General features: G+C 37.9%; 1 protein-coding gene across 2 annotated transcripts in view; it reads left to right on the plus strand.

Moving 5' to 3' along the window:
• The first annotated feature begins 1,343 nt into the window (after positions 1–1,343).
• LOC127944919 (signal peptide, CUB and EGF-like domain-containing protein 3) overlaps positions 1,344–25,416 on the plus strand; it is a 93,951-nt gene continuing 69,878 nt past the window's right edge. Inside the window, exons 1-2 of one of the 2 annotated variants that reach the window (XM_052541337.1) lie at positions 1,344–1,632; positions 24,464–24,586. In XM_052541337.1, the coding sequence (XP_052397297.1) occupies positions 1,539–1,632; positions 24,464–24,586 (217 nt within the window). In that variant the 5' untranslated portion in view covers positions 1,344–1,538. The remainder of the gene's footprint in view (positions 1,633–24,463; positions 24,587–25,416) is intronic. The other variant, XM_052541338.1, reaches the window with a different exon arrangement.

Raw genomic sequence — 25,416 nt, forward strand, 5'->3', positions numbered from 1 at the left:
TAAGACTTTTTCACTGGATTGCATTATTATATTATATTATTTCATCGATGTTAACTGATGGACTGGAGTGGTGTGGATTATTGGGATGTTTTTATCAGATGTTTGGACTCTCATTCTGACGGCACCCATTCACTGCAGATGAGTAATTAGTGAACAAGTGATGTAATGCTACATTTATCCAAATCTGATGAAGATATGAACTCATCTACATTTTGGATGGCCCAAGGGTGAGTAAACTATCAGCAACTTTAAAACTATTCCAATAAAATTTAATTTCTTCTCAATTGGTTATTGAACCTATTTAACCATTAAAACTGAAGAAATAGATTGAGCTCCCCTTCTAAAACTATACATGAGATTTGCTTTTGTCTGCATCCAAATTTGAGCTTTTCAAGTTTGAAAACAACAGTAGCTATTATAGCATTCGAAACCTTAATGAAATAACTAAGTCATATTTAAAATAACTGGCGCGTGATGTTGGAGAAAAGAGTGTTTTATGAACTGTTCCCTAATGCATGAACAGACTCTCAGCATGATAACAATTGATGAATAACAGCCCTTTAGAAATAAACATATTAGATTAGACTCAACTTGATTGTCATTATGCAGAGTACAAGTACAGAGCTAATGAAATGCAGTTAGCATCTAACCAGAAGTGCAAGAATAAAGTGTTTTATATCAATAAAAGTGCAGAGTAAGTAAAGCTATGATATACAGAATGTACAGTGGAGTTGCTATATACAATATTGAGTATATACAGAATATAAATATGAATGCAATGTAGAGATTGTATGTACATTATGAACAGAGCAATGAGGGATTATTTATACATTATGAACAGCAGGAACGTGAGAACAGTGGTATAAATACAGTTGGGCAAAATATTGTACAATGTACAATGTATTCTATTCAACATAACAGTAGTGCAATGATATTTTTTATAGAAATAGTTTACTGTGCTTGTACAGTAAGAACTTTAGACAGTTTTATAGTAAAATATGCGTTTATTTCCACATTTAGTAATGCAGCCAAAAGCCTTTTTGCCGTTTTTAGTATAAGAAGTTTAGTTTTACACTTTCTTGTGTTGTACCATTTAAAATAATTAGCAAAAGCATTACCCGCGTAATTAATGTGTTTGCGTTGATTATTTGTAGAACTTTCATTTATTTTAAATTTACCAATAAAGATTAATTGACTATATACAATTGACCAAGGTCTCTCCTCCCCCTTCCTCCCTCTCTCTCTCTCTCTCTCTCTCTCTCTCCCCTCTCTCTCTCTCTCTCTCTCTCTCTCTCCAGCAGGACTGAGGACCATGAGCTCGAGCGTGTTTCTCCTCCTGATCTCCGCGCGCACAGTCTCCGCTAAACCTAGAAATAAAACACACGCACTCTCTCTCGCTCTCCCTCTCCCTCTCTCTCTCTCTCATTCAACAGACGCTCCGTTTCCAGCTCCAGGAATAAAGCTTCACACACGTTTGGACTCTTTTGTCTCGCTTTGATTTGATGTGCCCCTCTCTGTGAAGGTTTAAGGAGTGTAATATGATGTTCATGTCTGGTTTGGGATTATTCAGCGTCGCTCTGATGCTCTTTGTCCAGCAGTCAGCCGGCGCATCTGCCAGCAGAAACCCGCGAGGTAAGTTTCCCTTTCACCATGCAGCCTTTTGGTTGAGGAATGATTTGGGGGAAAATAAGTATTTGATGATTCGTGCTCAGAAAGAATAACTTAATGTAGGCTATGCAGTTTCCCCAAACTGCGCGGAAGTAGACTTGAACAGGATTTTTTAGCATCTTTGAACTGTTTATGCTGTGCAGATGTTTATTATACGGTGCTGGTTTATTTTCGCATTGACTGCAATAATGATGCACAGAACCTTAAAATATACCGCACTTTTTTGCTTATTGCACATGCATGGTGTCAAATGTTTGAGGGGAGGAATGCAGATATTTAGCATGCAAATAAGTGGCTCTAAAATGAAATTATTTAGAGTTCAGTCTCATTTAGTAAGGACCACATTCGAATGAAATGGCGTATTTTTTTCTTCTAAGTATTAAGAACGTTTTAATATTCCAAAGAACCTATTTCCATTGTTAAGAACATTTTGTGCAATGTAGATGTTCCATGGATGTTAAAGGTTCTTCATGGAATCACAGATGCCAGTAAAGGATAATTATTTTTAATAAATGTGTGTATAATAGATTATTCTTGAGTCAAGAGGGCAGGGCCTGGCTGCAACAAACTTCTAAAGCGAAGATAACTCTTAGTTATAATAATAAACAAATGACCACTAAGGGTTTTCTTAACCTGAGGGGTTTGTAATCATCTGCAGATCCCTCTCAAGCACCTGTAGAATAAAGATGTTTAGAGTTCGCAGGGTCGTGCACCACTGCTGTGATCTAGGATCCAACTGATGCATCTCTGGAATTATTACATTACATAATCTCTAAATGTTGCATTGAAATCATTTCATGATGGCATAAAATGCTGAACCAAATTACTTAGGCTGTCCAAATATGTTCCAAAACTCCTACAACTCAAATTCCAGGCACTGTCCCCTGCCCATCTAAAAATAAATAAATAGTGTGATATAGATTTACTTAACTATAACTTACATAAGAATTACATTATTGTGTATTAAATGTGTTTTCAAAAAACAGACAGCAATGTGATAGGCTTGTTTTGGGGCAGGTTAATAAAGTAAAGTAGTCAGTTACATCAACAACTCGCTGACAGAACTGAATATATACTTAAAAATGTATTTATTTTAGATGGCATCAGTTCCGTGTAGAATCTTTAACATCCATTGAATCTTTCTATTGGAAAAGGGTTCTTAAGATTATTAAAATGTTCTTCACTATATGTATATATATCGCAAACTTTTTTTTGTTTATAGCGCTATATAAATAAAGGTGACTTGACTTGACTTTATGGAACCATAGATGCCAAAGAAGAAACTTTTTAAAGATGGTTCTTTTCAGAACTGTTCATTGAAAGGTTCTTTGGGGAACCAAAAATGGTTCTTCATAAAGGTTCCAAAAGAGGCTTTTAAAGTGATGCCATAGAAGAACCATTTTTGGTTCCCCAAAGAACCTTTCAATGAACAGTTATGAAAAGAACTATAAAGAAGCTGTTGTGCAATGAAAAGCTTCCATGGATGATCAAGCTTCTTCATGGAACCCTCAATGCCAATAAAGAACCTTTATTTTTAGGAGCATTCTATGGCATCACTGTACAAACCCTATTGGAATTTTTATTTTTTTAAGTGATGGAATCCTTCCATTGCACTAAAGGTTAATTTAATGGAAAAATAATATATTAAAATGGTTCTTCTACTGCATTTTGAGAGTGTAGAACCAAGCCCAGCATCTATTGGGTGGAAGAGGCTGAAGGCAAGCTCTGAAACAAAGAGTCTTTAGTGTCTTTGGGGTCTCTAGAAGACCTTCAGAATGAAGACATATCGAGTCCAGAGCTCTAGATCCCACCTCCATTCCCCATCACTCACTGACATACTCTCCATACAAACAAACATCAACAAATGGCAACTCTCGGGGTTCGGTCCATGCTGAACACATGTTGCTCAGCTCCATGTGGCCGAGAGCTGGAAACCAGTCTCATGGAGGTCATTTAAAGGTATTTAGCACTGTAAAGCGAAGTATTTGACATTCACCTGTGACTCTGAAAGCGTTCACTGAACCTCTGGGTATTTCGCAAGCTTTTGCATGAGATTGGGAGGAGTAGATGTTACGTTTGGTTTCATTTGGAGGTCACGGCTAATGGATTGTTACGTATGCATGATGCAGTGATGTCAGCGGTCACTCGTGCACGTCTGCTATGTGTGCATTTACGTTTGGTGATGCTCAAAAGGTTTCCTTTTCCTGTTTCACTGACAGGACGGCTGAGAGAAGGAGAGCAGGGCGGAGGGGGTCGGGGTTGTTTTGCATCTTGGGTGGTCTGTTTCCCATTGTGGGATAACTCAATATTTACATTTTGTAATTAGAACTACTTTCATGCTTTTATTTTCCACAACAAGGATTTGTGCACATCTTTTAGGGGAAGGTGGCAGCGTCAGACCTAATGACCTGCACCTGTTCATCACCGCGGGACGGGACGAGACGGGACGATACGGGACGGGGCGGTCAGCGCTGGTTGTGCACGTGTGGTGTGGACAGGATTGTGATGGGGGTTTGGGGTGGTTTATGAAAGTTGTTCTGCTTTTTGAGTCTTGTGCTCCAGATCTGATGGCAGAGTTTGTGAGTTTGTGGTAATGCACTGAAAATTACAGAAGTTTCAAAGTAATTTCTTTGGCTATCTTTTTTTAGCTTTTTTCATCTCCTATTTTCTGCTCTGTCACCTTTATTTACTTTTAATATATTTTTTTTCTTCATTGGTTTCTTTCATTTTGGTACCTTTTTTCTCTTTAAGTTTGCTATTTCTTTTGCTTTTGTTCTGTTGTTCATTCTTTCTTGCTTGCTTTCAATTTATTTTGCTCTTTCTTTCTTTTTCTTTTACTCTTGCATTTTTTTTTCTTTTGCTCATTCTCAATTTCTTTTGCTTTCTGTCTTTCTTTCTTATGCTCTTTCTTTCCTTATGTTTTCTGCTCTTTCTTTCACTTTCACTGTCCTTTTTATTCTTCCGTTCTCTCATTTTGTTTAAATTGTCTTTGTCATTCTTGTCTCTCATTTTTATTTGATAGTTCTGTTTGTTCATTCTTTCTTAAATTGTTCGCTTGCTATTGCTCATTCATTCTTCCATTCTTTTTCATTCTTTTGCAGTCTTTTCCTTACTCATCTTTCTGATGCTCTGTCACACTTTCATTCACATGATGCTTCTGTTGTCATTCATTATTTGCGTAATTAGTTAGCATTAGTTAATGCATTACATTTGTTGCAGTATTTATGAATCTAAAATACTGTTCATTGTTAGTTCCTGGTATCTCTTAATGAATATTAACAGATATAACTTTTTATTTTAATAATGGTCTAATAAATGTTGCAAAGATTAACTTAATTAGTTCATGTCAACTAATGTAGTAAGATAATGTTAACAAATAGAAAGATGTTCTTTCTCTTTCATTTAGTGTTTCTCTGTTTTCTTTCCATCTTAATTACTTGATTCTTTCTGTCTGGACGGGAGCGTTTTGTCTGTCAGACGCATCAGTAAGATATAAAACAGACAGTGAGTGATTAAAGTGTGCCGTTCATCAGGTCAGTGTTTATTATAGCGTCTTTGTCCTTCATCATCGTCACCATAATTACAGGTTAACAGCACCGTGGAATGATCATTATTCATTATGATGATCATAGTCCCAAGTAAATGGGATAAAAAGGCTTTTAAAAACCCATGTGTAGTGAATGACATGGAGAGAAAAAAACGAAAGCCCCTAATGTTCATGATGTGCAGAAGGAGAACGGCTGGGTTTTGCTTTTTGCTCTCCTGGCCCCGAGCTGCAGGCTAACAGTGAGGATGTGACATGCCACAGCGGTGTGTGTGTGTGTGTGTGTGTGTGTGTGTTGATGTAACCTTTAGCTTGTCTCCCCGTTCACCCCGAGGCAAAACCCCTGCCGGGCAGACCCTGCTGGACAGCTCCAGTGTGGGAAATACACATTTCCCCTGAATAGCAGTGGAGGCCTGCCGGGCAGGGGCTTGTTTGCTTTGTGTTGCCTTTCACTTTTGTGAGTCTGGAGCAGTGGCCTTGTCAGATAATCTCTCAGCGCTTCGATTTAGAGAATATCTGGAATAGAACAGCCTTGTAGGAAAGAAGAATTGTGATTGATATCTCTTTAATATCTATAATGCTGCTTGTAGGCTGTCATGAGATTAAATGGAGGCTTTAGTTTGAGGAAAAAGACCCCGTATTCAGGGTATTTTAATGTCTCGGCTGTGCTCAAATGTGCTAAAATTGTCCCAAAACGAATAATGATCTGAGCATGCATTCGGACTTAAAATGAGAAAAAAAAAAAACTTTGAGACCTCAGTAGTATTGCAGATGTTTTTTCTAGACTCCCTTTATATGAAACGGAGGGGAAATGAAGACTCTTGAGTTTCATATTTATCAGATCTATGTTTCTCTTGAGGGGAAAAAGCCTTAACTCTGAAACTCTGAGGACATCTTATAATGTCTCAAACTGTGCTTCGATTTACCAAAATCTAAAATCAAATGTAATTTTATCATAAACTTTAAATGTTTATCGTCAAAATCTCTCAAAAACTGATTATCTGAGCATGCATTTAAATGGAAAAACACGGAGATCTCTAGAATATCTCAATTAGTTCTCCAAGACTAGTTCTCATGCTTCTCAGATGTTTCTCTTGAGGGGGAAAAGACCACACAATGAGATTTTCAGAGGACTTTTAATGTCTCAAACTGTGCTGATTTGCTCAAGACACCGAAATCTATAATCAAAAGGCATTTCAATATGAATTTAACATCAATTTCTCCCCAAAACAAATGATCTGAGCATGCATTTGGACAGAAAAAACAGAGATCTTGATAATATCTTAGCTGTTTCTTCTAGTCTCCCAATGTATTAACCCAAAGGAAAAATTAAGAAGTTTGCTTCTTAGTTGTTCCTCTTCAGGACAAAAGACCACAAATGTGTCATCTTAAGATTTTCAGAGGATATTTTAATGTTTCTATCCGTGCTCATATTTTCCAAGACACCAAAATCTATAATCAAAATAATTTCAGTATGAACTTTACAAACTTATCATGAAATTCTCCCAATTGTCTCGAATTATGGCGTCCCGGACCCCGAAATCTGTAATCAGAACTGCAATCTCCAAACGTTAAGCATCAAATCAAAACATCAGAAAAGAATTTAGCGGAGCATCGACTTGAAAAGATATTTAATATCTCAGTTTTCAGTTGTCCTAAACTGTGATGAAATCATCTGCAAATGAAAACTCTTTCTGCTTCTCGAATTTTTCCTCCCGAGAAAAAGATCACAATATTTTATGTATAGCTGTTGTGTTGTACATTTGGTAAATTTCATTGCATTTATTTCATTTGTTTTCCCAGTCGTTTAAAGGTTTTTAATCTTGGTGCACGTCTTTCTCACAAATATCTTGCTTTCACTTCATTTAACCTACAAACCAGAAAATCTCTCACCAGTTTTCCTCTTTTATTTTGCTCCCAAAGAGGAGTGCGTATTTTTGAGGCTGGCGTTGAAGCATTTATAGTCGGCCACATGGAGAAATATTTTTACTGCTCAGTCAGATTGAAAGGGATTCTGGGATTTGACGTCATGACATCCTGACATGGCATTAGGAAAGAAAAGGTTCCTGGTTTGATTCCCAGGGAACGCATGAACTGAAACAAATCCATAATTAAGATGTTTTTAACAGTCCATAATATTCCTTTCCCCATTGAAAAAAGTTGTCTCTTCTGAATCAAGCGAGAAATATGCACAGATTAAGCGCTGTTTAAATCTAGTGAAATCTAGGTTTTTATCAGCTGTTTGGGCTCTCATTCTGACGGCACCCATTCACTTCACAGCATCCATTGATGAGACACTGCATTTCTCCAAACCTGATGAACAAACAAACTCATCTACATCTTAAATGGATGAATAATTTGCTAGCAAGTTTTCATTTTTGGGTGATTTATTCCATTAGGAAACCATACGAAGAAGAGCTAAGGGTTTATATCTCAAACTAAAAGACAGTTGGAGTAGAACAGCTTTTCGGTGTAATTTAATTGTTAGTGACTGGCTTTTTCCGCGCTTTATCGCAGGCATGGTTAGGAGACAGAAGGAAAGCAAACATGCTTCAGCTAATTAGCGGCGTGTGCTGGAGGTATATACATGCCCTGTGTGCACTTTACGCTCTAACCTACAATTACTAAGCCAGAAGTGACACCCCTGGGTTTAGATCATTAGGAGTTTACACTGATGGTGCGGTCAGCTTCAGAGGAAGTGTGGAGACCACATCTGTAGGTGTTGGCGAGAGCGCGTGAATGCCTTCCTAGTTAAACGTGTGAATCAAGCGAGAAATATGCACAGATTAAGGAAATACATCTTAATTGAAGGCATTTATGGTGAAATCAGTGTTGAATTAATGCATTAAATGACCGCTATATGAATCTGTAAATTTTCAACAAAAATTGCCATGCTTTCCCAAATCTTCGCATGCATGTGTTAAATCCAGAGTGTCTTAGAGAGGAGTCTATTTTAAGCGTGTCAGAGTTGACATGAGGCATAGGTGAAGTCCTTATAAAGGTCATTTCTATTTATTTTAAGGAGCCAGTAAGATGAAAATTCTAAGCTTCCTATCACTGTTTGTAAGTCCTGTACATTAGGTTTAAATCCATCCAAGGTTAAAAACATTGTCATTTTGTCAAAATATCATTTTAAAATTACCTCAATTCTCAGAGATCCCCAAACGGTTCGCGCGAAGCTGTTCAAAAGATTCAGTTTCCTTAAACCCCACCTTTCGGTAGCATACTGTGTTCTGATTGGTCAACTGACATAGGTTTGATTGGTTGTTCCGCACACACCTCCACGGTAAACTATGCGTTAGCATCTGTTTGGGGTGAATTATGTCTTATTCCTCTCATCGCGAAGCAAACAGTAAAATAAAAAACTTGAACAGTCTCGCTGCTTTTTCTTCTGTGTGTGTGTATTCAAGCCGCGCGCTTCAGTTTGAATCTGAATAGCGTTCAGCGCGGGGGCGTGGTCACGAAGGGAGACATGAAAAACAGACATCGCGTTGTTTTCATATGGATTACTTTATCACAGAATATTTGTTTTCGGCAGCACTTGTTTAGTTTTAAAGTAGACATGTCAAGCTTTCTATAGATATCTCTCTCATGTCTCTTCGTTGAGTATTCACTGAGTTACACTTCATTTTAATGACGTGTTTGTAAATGAAGATCAGCAGCTGCAGACAGCACACATACTGATAAGACGCTTGGGAGAAAACAAACATAACTTCATAATCATACTTCACGTTGTGATTCGGAGATGCTCGTTGGTCTAAATAAAGTTGGTAATGAACCCTCTTTTATGGCCAAACGCTTTGAAAATCCCGCCTTGTACTCACCGAGATTAGAAAAGCAGTCATCAGTGAAATGTTGTGAACACAACAAAAGGGATTTGTTGTACTGCTCTGGTATTGTGGTGAAAATGAATTTTAGCCATTGGTTCTTCTGATCTTCATTCTTTGGCAGTGAAAATAAAACAAACTTGCCTTTACAATTAAAAACACACTGTCTCCTCGCCATGATGCTCTCACACCAACCAGAGCGTCTGTGTGTGTGTGTGTCTGTGTGTGTGTGTGGGGGGGGGGGGGGGGTCAGAGATCAGTTTCTCTCAAGACGGTAGCAGAGATTATTATGCAAAGTGTTCTAGTGACGTACATAGAGATGGGCAAAAGATTTAAAATCTATAACAACTAATTTCAGCGATTCAGAGTCGACTCCTTACTTTAGAAGCCAATAACTTTATAAATCGTGTACTTTTTGGTTTAATTACTTTGCACATTTTTTACACAGATGGACAGCTACATCATACAGTAATACAGGTAATTTTTGATTTCCCATCTGTGTGGCTCTTTAAATAGTCTATTCTTGAAACACTGCACACTTTAACTTTAAAAAACGACAAGGCTGTTCTCCTGCCAATTGTATTCAGGCTTTCATATCATGATGATTTTCTGAATTAATCCAAATAGCTATTTTATGCTTTCAAAGTGCTCAGTTTGAGAGGTTGCTAGCTTTCTTAACATGTATGACCTTAAAGAAAAACATTGCTTGAATAACTTTTTGGTCCCCTGGACACTGTACAGTAGTTTGGGGTATTTTCAGTGCATTTTTCCGCGTTTTAGTTGAAATGGCTTAATAAGGAAAATCTCAGATTTTTTGTTTCAGGTGAAGACCAACGCAATCTCATGGGTTTTTAAACCTCGTAAATAGTTGAAGTTTAAGTGATGCTGATGAGAGTGAATGGACCTGTGTTCATTTGAGTAATTGTCTTATTTGCTTAGTTCAAACTGCAATTCAAAAAACTCTTGAGGTCAGACTTTTCTGCTCACCAAGGTTGCATTTATTTGTTGAAATATACAGTAGAAACTGTAATATTGTGAAATATTTTTGCCATTTAAAGTAACTGCTTTCTATTTGAATATATTTTTAAATATAATTTATTCCTTTGATGCAAAGCTGAATTTTCAGCATCATTACTCCAGTCTTCAGAGACACCTGATTCTTCAGAAATCTTCTGATTTGCCACTCATTTCTGAATACCAATGCTCTAAACCAATGTACTGCTTCGTATTTCTGTGGAAACCATGATGCATTTTATTTTCCAGGATTATTTGATGAATAAAAATTCAGAACGAATGCATTTATTTGAAATGGAACTCTTTTGTAACATTCTAAATGTTTTTAATGTAACTGTGTCTTTGCTGAATAAAAATCTATTTACTAAAAAAAAAAATCAGACTGCAGACAATTAAACAGTGATTATTGGTGCACTATTCATTTACAAGGATGTCAGTAGATTGCAAGATATTTAAAATGACAATTTGAGTTTTGTGTAAAGTTTAGTCTCATAAAAATGTTAAAATATAAAACAAAAACGAGCAAAACCCTGCAGGACCAATGAGTAGCATCCACTGTATCTGCATAATATATGCATATAATGCTGTTCAGTTCAAAGTAGCAGGTAGCAGAGATGTGGAAAATGTGTTTTGCTAGTCAAAATCTTTAAGCCGTGAACAGAATTAAGGCAGCGGTCACCTTGCGGTCTGATTGGCTTCATTATGCAGTGTACATAAACTCTCAGCCGGAACAAGTCACAACCCTGAACGGATTTAAGTGAAAGTGACTGTGGATAAGAAATCCAAGCTCATTCTCTTTAATTAGGCTTCTCTTGCCTCCACGGATGGCTGTGTCCTCAGACGACACGCAGGTAACAGCACTGTTTGCACAGAGGTGTTTGTGTTAATACCACACAAGCAGGGATTATTCACAGTGATGTCAGGCAGCTGTGTCAGACATGAGGAGAATCTATATTTAACAAGAATTTTGTTATTCCTTGAATGTCGGCGTTTCTGGAAGCGGCTGCACAATGGCTTGTTGTATTCATTTGGATTCTGTTGTGGGTCTGCAGCACATTGTTCCCGCTCAAGGGGAATTAATTCTTTTCATGAGACTTCCTTCCATTTGTTGTGGCACGTTTATCGATATCAGGACTCAGACGCCGAGGGCTGAGCAGCCGCAATGTCGGTATAAAAACCCTCTGACTCAGATTTTCCTTCGTGACGTTGAATTAATGCCATCTCCATTCCCAAGAACAAGCAGAGCATGCACGCAAAGGACAGAAGTTATTCGTTTTTATTTCATTTATAACTAAGAGTGGTTGGTTGTTTTTTTTTGTAGTATAACACTATGCAACCTTTTATTGAATGAAGGAATGTTGCCCGTTGATTTGTTGATCATATTCGGTAAGAAATATGACCCTGGAGTACAAAAGCAGTCTTAAATTGCTGAGTAATATAGCCAAAAAAAAACAATGCATGGGTCAAAATGATTGATTTTTGTTTTATGCCAAAAATCATAAGGATATTAAGTGAAGATCGTGTTCCATGAAGATATTTTGTAAATTTCCTAGTGTAAATATATAAAAATTGAATTTTTGATTAGTAACATGCATTGCTAAGAATTAATTTGGACAACTTTAAAGGTGATTTTCTCAGTATTTAGATTTTATTGCACCCTCAGATTCCAGATCTTTAAATAGCTGTATCTCGGCCAAATATTGTCCAACCCTAATAACTAACTTTCAGGGAAAATATTGTTAAATAAAGGCTGGAAGGGTTCGAAGTTTAACAGTGGTGATGTAGTCATGTGACTCTGTTAAAGCTTGTTTATAGTCTATGTTTAGCTTTTTACTTCTGGCGATACTGTAAGTCACAATCTTCATCTTCCTCTCTTTTTCACCTCGTTTGTTCTGTACAAGCAAAAGAGCATGTTTATTTATTGAGTCATAATATAAACAGCATGCCTCAGATTACATCTACAATATTGCTCTTCTGCGATTCAGAAGTCCTCTCTTTTTCAAGTGTAGGCTACCCACTTTTTTTGGCCAGATGGAGCTGAAAACTAAGACCTTTGGAAAGATATTCAGTGATGGCCTGTTGATGATGCAAAGCATTTTGGGAAGGCAAGGGGGGGGGTTATTGATATACAGGTGATGGTTAAAGCTAAAACTATCCTACTTTAGTCTATAGAAGCTTGTGTCTCAGGTGCAATAGTTATCAGTCTTTCTTAACTAATTCTGTAAGTTAGTTTACCTAGCAGACATTAAGTTTGTATAATATTAAAAAGTACAAATAATCTTTGGTGGAGTCCAAATTCAACTGCTATTATTTTTTAGATATATTAGTAATCATAAATATACAAACATTTAAATAACACAACAATCTCTTTTGTATCAAATCTATAATGAGATGGTCCAAATTATGTTTCTATGCCAATTCGTTGTTGAAATAAATATTTAAACGATGACGTGGTTTGTAACGACAGATGTATTCAAACAAGTAAGAAAGGAGACATGACTAATCTATTTAGTAAAAAGATTATAATAGATATGTGATGTAATGCTTATATATTTATCAAAATGCTACTCTAGTATATTTTCTATTTATTTATTGACCATTTATATTTTATGTGAAGAACAGACAGGAAGTGATGCGTGAGGATCACACACCACTGACCTCATTTTGACAAGGTGTTTGTTTGGATCATTGATTACGTCATCAAAACCATTACATATTGACTAAATGCATGTCTTATTAGTTCATTGTGTCGTCAGGGTAATGCAGATAACGAACACAAAACAGCACGATGCAGACAATGTTGTTGTAGGACAGCAAGATGGATGTGTGTTTGTGTGTGTATCGCAGCGAGTGTGTGTTTGTGTGAGTCTGTTTACTGACTGCATGTGTTTACATTCCGGAGAGCCGGTCCAAGCTTCAGAGACTGCAGTAAATGAATGAAAGGAAATGCTTCATTCTGCTCGGTAATGGAAAAACACTCCATGAATTCAGCTGTCTGCCAGCTCGCACCAAGATGGCACGATGTTCCCCGATGAGGAGATCCTGGGAAACACTGGGAAACTCTTCCTAATCCAGTTTAATGTCTCCTGTGTTCTGACTCCATAGGCGGCGCTTTAAGGCATCATTACAGCTAACAGTGAACATTCTCAAAACGTTGTGGAAATGTTTTCTCAAAGATATGTACATTGACTACACAATATTAAAGAATAGCAGAGTCCACACTAAAACTATAACGATGAAGGCACAGAGAAATTATATCGTCTGAATCAGTTTCATAATTTTCCTGCTGATGAACAGTACAAACATTGACAGCCAATCAGAATCCATCCTGCTATAACGAGCTCGAGAATTTAAAGTGGCAGATGCACGTGCGCTTATAAACAGACGATATCGTCCGCTGGAGTGAACACTAATATCGTAATCTTTATCGTTCTTGGTGTGTACAGGGCTTTATGGATTGCTAATGGAACATTTATTCCTAAAACATTTTAGTTGGACACTCGTCTGATGTTTTTTAAACGTTACTACTTGTTTCGGAATGTTCAGAGAACATTCAAAAGTAACATGATGAAATGGAATGTTCACAAAACGAAGGACAGACATTTTTAAAACAAATGTTTTAAAAAAGTTTTTCGTAGATGAGCCCATTAAAAAAAGCAACAATCCAAGATGGCAGATGAAATACAGTAAGTGAAATTTGCAGTTGTTCATGTAGGCATTTTATTGTCCGATGGACCATTTATTCACATATTGGAGGACAATATGTCTTTTTTGCATGTCTTATTATGTATGATCCAAACAATTCCTGATGCACAAATCAAGTGCAGAATATTTTCACATTGCATATGCTGTTTCACTCAGAAATATGAAATCCCTGAGAGTTCTGATACCCGTTGATACACGTTGATTCATACTCTCACCTCTCAGTTCTTTCAGGTCAAAGAAAGTCGCGTGACTCTTTTCCAGCCAAACGTTTGCACTCTGTGATCCGCTCAGTTTGTCTGGATGCAGTGCTTCACCTCTGATGGGAACTTTCACACATGGACTCTTTTCCTGTCTGGGTTTTGGCATTGCTCGTCGTTGTCTGTCGGATGAGCCTCAAGGGCCATGAGATAGCGATCTGCGTTTTTGTCAAAGATAAGAGTTCTTCAGACACTTGGAGACTGTCAAAGGAAAGACAGACTTTTGTTGCCTGAGGATGCATTAGACATCAAAGATATTATGGAGCGATACATCCTGCCAGTTTATGTTATTAGTATGATGCTACGGCTTATAAATGAACTGAAGAGACCACAGAAAATGTGTGATAGAAGAATGCATGCAACTGTACAATACAAAAATATAGACGTTTTATTTAAATTGCTACGCTTATTAATATACATTGTTGTTTGTTTATGCATCTTGTGCATTTTATTTTATAAGTGCATCTTGGACTTTAATGCATATCCTAAATGCCGCTGCAATGCAGCATGCAAACTATGCATTAAATTTTAAAAGTGACTATTTTAACGAATAATTACATGCTAATTATTTAATGCATCCATTTGAATCAATTCTTGGGTCTGTTTGGATGCTACTTTACAAAGCAGCTGCCTATGTAAGCAGTATTTAAATAGGATAAATGAATAAATCTAGTGTTGATTATGAAAATTAATTGGGTTAATGAGTTGTATACATTAGTCTTTTAAACATACATTTGTTCTAGAATGGTGGTAAACAAATTTACATTATTAAAAAATTAGGCAGTTTATTTAATTGATTTTGTTAACTTCTAATCATCATGTAATTTTAATATATATTTATGCATCTAAGACTTTAATGCATAGCATAAATTCTTCTGCAATGTTTCTGAAAACGATGGTGATATTAACCAAAATATGGCCTTATGAATATCTCAGTGCTTCAGTTTGCACTAAAGTAAAGGTCAAATTGGTGGAAAAATTAAATGGCACTTGAATGGCCTTCAGAATCAAGGAACAACTGCTCAACAACAAGACATCACCTTCATTAACTCTCTGATAACTTCAGCTGTCCTTGAAGCTGTTGCAGTTACTTTTTAAGAAAAACATCAACAGTTACAACAATTCATGAAATTGAAAATCTACACTTAGATGATTTTGCAAGTCATTTTTGAGACCCTCACAATACATGTTTGGACTATATCAAAAAGTTGACTTCTTCAAGACCACCTGAAATTAAAATTGGCGGTCATTTTCCCTTAGGGGTCATTTATATGCTAGGGCACTCCTAAAAATTCAACTTTTAGGAAATGTGCATAGATAAAATTGATGATACATTTTGTTCACTGGACCTGGACTGAATATGAATAGCAGGTACAGTTTTTTTTTTTCAACAGATTTAATGCAGAATAAACCATAGAAGCATTAATAAAACAGAAATAAAAATATTTTATTTCTGCTAAATACATTTAGTTAACTTGATGTAAAAAAAACCCCCACAAACTTGAAATGCAATAAAAAAAAATAAATGTACACATGATTTAAAAAAGTAACAATGACAAAATGCAACAAAATTACTAAAACTTTAAAAGGAAAGCTGAAAATATACAAGTAAAAACAAATGCAAAATATTAGTTAAAGCTAACTAACTACTTGACTTGACTACTAACTACTTGAAATAAAATAAATATAAAATGGAATAAAACATTTTTTTAAATGCAATAAAAATATAAACTGTAGACATGATTTTAAAAAGTAAAAATGACTAAATTTTACAAAATTACTAAAACTTGAAGATATAAAAATAGAAAAAATTATGCAAAATATTAATAAAAATTTCAATGATACTAAAACAACACGATTTAACTAATTTAAAACCATTAACAGAAATTCAAAAGTACTGAAAAAAATTGCAATTAAAACAAAGACTTTAAAATTTCACATTTTATTCAGTGTTCCTTGGTGTTTCTTTGTAATACATGAAATCCAGTAGCAGTTAAAAAGTGAAAATTGTTTTCAAAGTAGAAAACAAGTTCAAACTAATTGAGGTCCGTCTGGAACGGTCTGAGTTGTTCCAAACCTGGCCATTGGCACTGGGTGCTGTTTTATGAGGCGCTGAAAAGACGACAACCTTTAGCTTGTCTTCTGCCAGCCCTGAATCGCCACCTGACTGACTCATCTGTCAGCAGACTGTTTTCATTCTGACAACGTTTGTCTAAGAGCAAACCTTGATCACAACCCGCACTGGAGCTTTACCTGCCGGTGATTGAAGGTTATGAACCGTCATGTCAGCATCACGTCATTTGTGCATGCATGCAGTGCAACATTTTCTCTGTGCGTGTGATTTTTTTGCAGTAGTTTCCCTCTGGCTGGTTTGGTTTTGTCTACTTTGTCTGTCTAGACTAGTCTTAGATGACTAAACAAATCGTGTGAGCAAATTTTTGGCAATTTGGCATCTAACTGTATTGTCTCTACATTAGTGCAACCTCTTTGGGTTACTGTTGCAAACTCAGACAGGCTTTGTTAAACATCTCAAAGGATTGAACTGGAGATTGATGGGATTTTCATTTTTATCTTCCATTTTTTTCTCATTTGAAAATGTTTACAACTACAGTATATCTGATGCAGACTGAGAGAAATGTTTGTGATATTTACTAGCAATCTATCTTTTTATATATATTTAAAAAATATATATTTAGCTATTTTATGTTTAAATATGTTACTAGATTTAAAATATTATACGATTTTATTACATTGTAAACATACTCCAATGATCCTTTTTAATTTTATAGCCAACATTTTTTTTTCAGTGCATGACACATTTTTGCAGATAAATTAAGTGAGTTTCAGAAAATATGCAAACAGTTGCTAACATAGGATTTGTGTGTTGTTTTTAAATGGATAGTTTATTTTGACAAAACTTTCAGGTAAAAAAAAAAAAAAAACACTGTAATTTTAAGGACTTAAAAGAACAAACATTTAAAACAAAAATATTTTCACTTGTCATCCACAGAGCAAAGAAACTCTACTCTGTACTGAAACAAAATACATCATGACAGAATTGGGTGAACTGTCCCTTTAAGATGGGGCTTAAAGGTATAGTTCACCCAAAATTAAAATTGTCATAATTTACTCATCCTCAAGTTGTTTCAAACCAGTATGAGTTTCTTTCTTCTGTTGAACATAAAAGAAGATATTTTGAAGAATGTTGAACTGAACACTTGACGGTAGCCATCGACTTCCTTAGTATGGATAACAATGCTATGGAAGTCAATGGCTACCAGCAACACTTTGATTGCCAAAATTCTTCAAAATATTATTTTTTGAAGAAATAAACTCTTCCAAGTTTACAACAGCTTGAGAACAATGGACAGTGTACTGTCCCTTTAAGCAAAGGGTCAACTTCACTCTAGTTCGGGCAGTTCATAAACTCTGAGCTTTAAGTGACCATTGTTGTTGTTTTAAGACAGCCACCATCAATCAGCACTTACAGTAGTGCTCACTAAGGACCCCGGGCACAAATAGAAGCAGGCGATATTTATTTTACGAGCTGTTCGGAGGACAAACACTGGGCTCCTTCATTAGTTGTAAGGGATCTGGGAAGAGACGGCTGGGGTAGGATGCTAAATTCTGCTCTAATGTTGATGTCTGCATTTCATCAACACCCGTTTTCTTTCATCCCGTCTGTGCGTCGCCTAATAGTCCATGAGATGAAGACTGTGTGCTGGCTTTGCATGTGACGGCCTGCCAGCTCTCACAACCAACACCTCTACTCTCTCCCTCTCTCAGAAGCAATTAAACATCGCTAGGCCGCATGCTAACGGATGTTTGGCCAGAAACGAGAGGTTGTCTCGCTGTTACTGTTTATATGGCTTTCCACCAGCGTGTCAGATTGCCTGCCAAACTTGTGAGGGCAGCTTTAGACCCACTTGCTGGAATAATATTGATTTAGTTGGTGGAACTACCTGAGAGTGAGTGTAAAGTGGTTAGGATACTTTTGGATTTTGCTCTTCAAGATTTGGATTGCTTCTTCTGAATACGTTACTGCATACATTAGTAAAGTATTACTGGCAGTTTTTATTAAGATTTGTCGAACAGGTTCATTGGTTTTGCTGCAATGTCTCCAGCCCAAAGCACCCTATATATAGTTATATTCTTTGTTTTGATTTATATTCTTAATTTTTAAATATATATGTTTTAATTTAATTAATTTTTTTATATTTATATTTATTTTGTCATTTTAAATTGTTTAAAATATGACCCTGTAGCACAAAACCAGTCATAAGTAGCACAGATATATTTGTAGCAAAGCCAAGAATACATTGTATGGGTCAAAATTATTTATTTTTCTTTTATGCCAAAAATCATTTAATCATTAGGATATTAAGTGAAGATCATGTTCCATGAAGATATTTTGTAAATTTCCTACTGTAAATAAATCAAAACCAAATTTTTGACGAGTAATATGAATTACTAAGAACTTCATTTGGACAACTTTAAAGGCAATTTTCTCAATATTTAGATTTTTTTTGCACCCTCAGATTTTTCAAAAAGTTGTATCTCAGCCAAATATTGTCCTTGTCCTATGAATCTCTATTTAAAAAATGCTTTACTCTGATGACTGGTTTTGAGGTCCAGGGTCACAAATGTAATTATTTATTTGTTGTTGTATTATACTTTATTTTGTTATTTTAAGACTTTTATTTTATTAGTTAGATTTTTATCATATTTTAATATTGTATTATATTATTTATATTATACAATTATATATATATATATATATATATAAATTATTTTTAAATTATAATTCTTGCTTACTGAAAATTTTATTTTTGTAAACAGAAAATATATTATTAATTATTCATAAAGTTTTGCATGTAAGATATGTACTGTCTGCATTAATCTTTCCTCCCTTCTGAGATTATTTTTGTCCAGGTTGAGTTGTTTTAGGAGTAAAGAGGGGCCTGGATAAACACTGATGGTCTTACTGCAAGCAAACATTGTCCTGTGTTTGAACTGCACACCTTCAACGTGCTGACCAAACCTCCGTTTGTCCACTCGACTAAATATACTGACCAGTGCTGACCCGATCATTAATCAGTGAGGAAACACTCCTCTCATGTCTGAGCCAGATGAGCACAACATCCAGAAAAAAAATGAGAAACCACACTTTGAAGAAATGCTTAAAAATTCATGGCGTCAAGGTCTGGCTCGGTTGCATGACCTTGTTGCCCTCACTGGTAGATGCCGTTACTACACTTATACCATTTTCCATTCACAAACATTATTCTGATAAATTTGTATGAGAAGGAGATATAATGCTGGAGATCAAGAAAAGTCTTTAATAAGATGAATCAAAACTTCCAGGAACACTTGCCAACTTAACATAAACAAGGACAAAAACAGACTAAGGGAACTGATGAGATAATTAATCAAACATAAGTGAACAGAATGACAATTAGGAGACAAAGTAAAACTAGGTCACAGGGTAACAGGAGAACTTAAAACTCAATGATAACAGGACATAAACTACACATAAACCTAACATTACCCCCCCCCCCCCCCCCCCTCCTGAAAGGCCTGTCCCACCTAATAGCAGCCCCCACCGGGGAATGAGAGCAGGCGTCCTGGAGGCTGGTGCCGGACTGACACAGGTGTCAATGGTGTAGCTGGTAGTTCAGGAGACCATGGTGGATCAGGAGACTCAGGGGGCCAAGGCAGAATTAGGAGACTCAGGGGACCATGGTGGATCAGGAGACTCAGGGGGCCAAGGCAGAATTAGGAGACTCAGGGGACCATGGTGGATCAGGAGACTCAGGGGGCCATGGCAGAATTAGGAGACTCAGGGGACCATGGTGGATCAGGAGACTCAGGGGACCAAGGCAGAATTAGGAGACTCAGGGGACCATGGTGGATCAGGAGACTCAGGGGGCCATGGCAGAATTAGGAGACTCAGGGGACCATGGTGGATCAGGAGACTCAGGGGACCATGGCAGAATTAGGAGACTCTGGAGGTCATGGCATATCAGGAGACTCAGGGGGCCATGGCGGATCAGAAGACTCCGGGGGTCATGGCATATCAGGAGACTCAGGGGGCCATGGTGGATAAGGAGACTCCGGGGGTCATGGTGGATCAGGAGACTCCGGGGGTCATGGCGGATCAGAATCAGAAGACTCCGGGGGTCATGGTGGATCAGGAGACTCCAGGGGCCATGGCGGATCAGGAGACTCTGGAGGTCATGGCGGATCAGGAGACTCAGGGGGCCATGGCGGATCAGGAGACTCCGGGGGTCATGGCGGATCAGAATCAGAAGACTCCGGGGGTCATGGTGGATCAGGAGACTCCAGGGGCCATGGCGGATCAGGAGACTCTGGAGGTCATGGCGGATCAGGAGACTCAGGGGGTCATGGTGGATCAGGAGACTCCAGGGGCCATGGCGGATCAGGAGACTCAGGGGGCCATGGCGGATCAGGAGACTCAGGGGGTCATGGTGGATCAGGAGACTCCAGGGGCCATGGCGGATCAGGAGACTCTGGAGGTCATGGCGGATCAGGAGACTCAGGGGGCCATGGCGGATCAGGAGACTCTGGAGGTCATGGCATATCAGGAGACTCTGGAGGTCATGGCGGATCAGGAGACTCTGGAGGTCATGGCAGATCAGGAGACTCAGGGGGTCATGGCGGATCAGGAGACTCAGGGGGTCATGGCGGATCAGGAGACTCAGGGGGCCATGGCGGATCAGGAGACTCAGGGGGTCATGGCGGATCAGGAGACTCAGGGGGCCATGGCGGATCAGGAGACTCAGGGGGTCATGGCGGATCAGAAGACTCTGGAGGTCATGGCATATCAGGAGACTCAGGGGGCCATGGTGGATCAGGAGACTCCGGGGGTCATGGTGGATCAGGAGACTCCGGGGGCCATGGCGGATCAGGAGACTCTGGAGGTCATGGCGGATCAGGAGACTCAGGGGGTCATGGTGGATCAGGAGACTCCGGGGGCCATGGCGGATCAGGAGACTCCGGGGGTCATGGCGGACCAGAATCAGAAGACTCCGGGGGTCATGGTGGATCAGGAGACTCCAGGGGCCATGGCGGATCAGGAGACTCTGGAGGTCATGGCATATCAGGAGACTCTGGAGGTCATGGCGGATCAGGAGACTCAGGGGGTCATGGCGGATCAGGAGACTCAGGGGGTCATGGCGGATCAGGAGACTCAGGGGGTCATGGCGGATCAGGAGACTCAGGGGGCCATGGCGGATCAGGAGACTCAGGGGGTCATGGCGGATCAGGAGACTCAGGGGGCCATGGCGGATCAGGAGACTCAGGGGGTCATGGCGGATCAGGAGACTCAGGGGGTCATGGCGGATCAGGAGACTCAGGGGGTCATGGCGGATCAGGAGACTCAGGGGGCCATGGTGGATCAGGAGACTCAGGGGACCATGGTGGATCAGGAGACTCTGGAGGTCATGGTGGATCAGGAGACTCAGGGGGTCATGGCGGATCAGGAGACTCTAGAGGTCATGGTGGATCAGGAGACTCAGGGGGTCATGGCGGATCAGGAGACTCCGGGGGCCATGGCGGATCAGGAGACTGGAGGAAAGAAAAAAAAAGTCATACAACTTTTCAATTTGGGGTAAAATATCTCTTTAAACATCTTCTCAGCCTACATATTTTCAATGCAGTTAGTTTTTTCTCCTTTTAATCTCAGCCTCAATGTTGTTTCCAGTATGAAACGCATAAAAGAAAGAACAAAACAGACAGAAAAATAGTTTGGCATCTCCTAAAATATGCCTCCCTCCAATCTCTTCCAGAGCGCCGCGGAAGGTTCTCTAAGCTCATAGACAGATTAACAGTGGCATGTTTATTTCCTCTGTGAAACAGCATTTGGGTTTACAACCACCCGAGCGCTTTGGGCTCATTTTGATTGATTTAGCAGTAGTAGAGAGTCGGTTTCGCTCATTTTCTTACATGAGAAATTATTTTCTTTCTTCTCGGACTGAATAGATTCGCTGATTGATTTTGCTGTGTGAGCATGATTGCTAATTGGTCTTTTTGGTTCTGCTGTGCAAGCCGTGATTTGGGTAATGGGTCTCATTGGGTCTGTTGTAAATATGCGATTGTGGTCAATGAATCTGTGAATGAATTGTCAGGGTTTTGCTCCTGCTGGTAGAGTTTGTAACTGCACCATGGTGGATTAAATAGACCAAGATAACAAGACCATAATCTCATTAGTTCTGTTGTATAAAAAGGCTAATTAATAGAATTGTATGTATTATAGTATCTGATTGGCTGTGTTGTGTGGATATGGGATTGTGGGTAATTGGTTTGCATGTGGAATACAGTTGCAGTTTGTCTTTGAAATCATTTAGGCCTTCTCCTTCCTCCATTAAACAAATGACTTCTCGTTTTCCAGCTATAGTAGGGTTAAATTGACCTGACCTTTGTATTAAAACCTGTTTTCTCATTTACAAAAGTGTAAAGACTTGTTGTTTGTTCACAATGAACTTTAGCCATTGCTAAATTAACATTCCCCAATAAAATAACTTTTATTGATGTTAATTTTTATTTTACTTTTTTTTTTTTATCAAACCAAGCAATGGTTTTAAACTGCAAGCGGGTTTTCCATGTTTTTAAGTGCACTGTAAGATCTGATCCTGTATCAGTACATCTCTTAATATGAATAATTCACCTAAAAATGAAAATGCAGACTCATGCACTTTTTCCAAGAATGCATTTTCCAATGAATAGGCTGAAATATATATATATATATATATATATATATATATATATATATATATATATATATATATATATATATATATATATATATATATATATATATATATATATATAAATCACACAAGCATACTGAAGCCAATTTCTGCCACAAAAAAAGAAAGAAAATGTAATAGACACAATTAGGAGTTTTCATATTGCAATTCTGACTTTTCATTCTTGCCTCTGCTAATTTACATCTTGTAGTTCAGCCTTTTTTCTCAGAATTGCATGATTTAACCTTGAAAATAACACATTTCTCAGACATAAACTCTCAATTGCAAGTTATAAAGTCAGAATTGCTGGATATAAACTTGCAACGGCAAGAGATAAAGTCAGATTTGTGAGATATAAAAGATTTGAAATATTGTGCTTAAGTCATATAGACAACTTTAATGGTTTATTTAGAAGCTTGTAGGCATCATGCTCAGTCATTGTGTGTAAAAAACGAAAAGAAGATACATCTGAATTCCTCTTTTAGTTTTGTGTGGAAGTTTGGAACAACTTAAACCTCAGTAAATGATGACAAAAATTTATTTTTGGGTCTTTGTGACTGGTCATCTGGACAAATAGGATTCTCACTTCAAATATTGCTGGATGCATTATTTTCCTTTCTTTCACTGGCCTCAGCGTGACATTTGATGAATGGTGTGTTTTATAGTATTAGGGCTTTTAAGGTAAATGACCAATTCCTCTTATTTTTTGCGCAGTGGGGAGACAGTTCAGCTTTGTACTGTAAACAGCATGTGAGTAATTTAATAACTAATGCCACCATAAAGAACATCCACTGTTTTCCTGCAGCATCAGCAGAGAGATTCCTGTATTTGTAATGAAAACGTGAAGGACGTCTGTGGATTCTGGGGTGAAAACTAAGGTATCATCTTAATTAGATGTTGTTTCGAGAGTTGGCTGACAAGCCTTCAAATGAAACATATGTCGTTTCTTACCAGCAGCTTTGAGGTGACTGTGGAAACTGGCTCGGGATTGTTGGAGCTCTAACCCTGCAATAAGCTTTAGTCTCCTGCTTTGGTGGGCATAAGTTTCCCCACAGCCGTGAGACAGAACTGTACTGTGAAAACCACGTCTTTTATTTATTTTTTTACAGCCAAAGCCAAACAGGTTTGTAGTCATTTTGCATTTTGTAAAACACATCCTTGACATAAAAGACATAATTGCCAAAGAGCGATCAGATTTTACTGCATAATTTTATTTATGGCGGGGCGGTTTGACTTGGGACTGTAAGAAACCACTTAATAACCACCCAGAACACACAAGCAACCCTGATACCACTCAGAACACATTCACAACTGAATAACAATGCCCTGGAAACCACCAAGACCAAGTTTTTGTTGTGTGGCTAAGGTAATATGCGGCGGCAGCAGCAGTTTGACTGTATTAAATGCCAGAGCACTGCTGAAGGAGTTTGTCTTCGGTCCCGGGTTAATGAGTTGCTGAAGGCCTTACAGTAACATCTGAACTTGGATCAGCTCTGCCCATTTGTCGTCTCTCCTCCTCTGATCGGGTTTCCAGTGGAATTGTGAAATGAATTTGCTCTGCCATGCTGGATCAGCAGCTTTTCGCTTGACTGTTTCTGTTTACTCGCCCGAGGCAAAAACATGTGTGGGTTTTTCTCCAAATAGTGACTCAAAGCCTCTTGATTTCCTTTCTCTCAGCAGATGTGGATGAGTGCGCCGAAGCCCTGGACAGCTGCAGTATGGATGCCATCTGTCAGAACACCCTCAAGTCATACAAATGCATCTGCAAATCAGGATATAAAGGCGATGGGAAGCACTGTGAAGGTGAGCAATGCTTACTAAGAAACGAAGATGCATGAACAAATGAGGTCAGAATACAAGCACTTGATTCTATATATTTAGAAGCAGTGTTGGGTGCAATGCTTTATCAGGTAAATTAATTACTTTTCTCATGAAAAACTGTAATTAAATTACAGTTACGTCTTATGTAATTGCATTGAACTCTGTAGACTATAGAACAATTCAACATAAAAGCAGTGAATCTAGCATCAGAATTTAAGGTCTAATGCTAAATTTGTGGTTGGAAATTAACAAGGGCTTGAACAAAAATGCCCCATAAATGTAAGATAAAGGGACAAAAGGTGCCCTTGCATAATTACACTAAATCTATTATGGCTGTTATTCATGAAAATGAAATGTGAAAAGTGTCAGGTTGCGGGATTACATTTAGATCAGCATTTTAACGTATTGTTTTTTACCGCGTTGAGTCTTTTAACCAATCACACACGTTTCTGGTTAGCATGTGAAAGCGATGGCCAATCAGAGGCGTTTAGATTGGTCAGCGCTGAAGAGGTGCTCTTGCAAATTTTCATCATAAACAATGAAGTGCAGAAAAGATCATTTTTTTGTCAGCTTCAGTGATTATAACGGGAGTTTTTGCATAACTTGTGCTAGACTAGGCATGTTTGTCTGTGTAGCCAGAATATGACATACAATTTCCCCAAGCACAAAACCATTATTATATGTATTCTATTAATCAACATTAATAATTATCAAGAGCAACAATCGATAATATTGCTTTTTGGCATAATATTTTTGTCATAATATTGCAGTTCTGTTTTCTGATTGATAGAAGTAATTGGTTAAATGTAAGT

Source organism: Carassius gibelio, chromosome A23 (genome assembly GCF_023724105.1).
Source record: "Carassius gibelio isolate Cgi1373 ecotype wild population from Czech Republic chromosome A23, carGib1.2-hapl.c, whole genome shotgun sequence".
Classification (NCBI taxonomy): Eukaryota; Metazoa; Chordata; class Actinopteri; order Cypriniformes; family Cyprinidae; genus Carassius; species Carassius gibelio.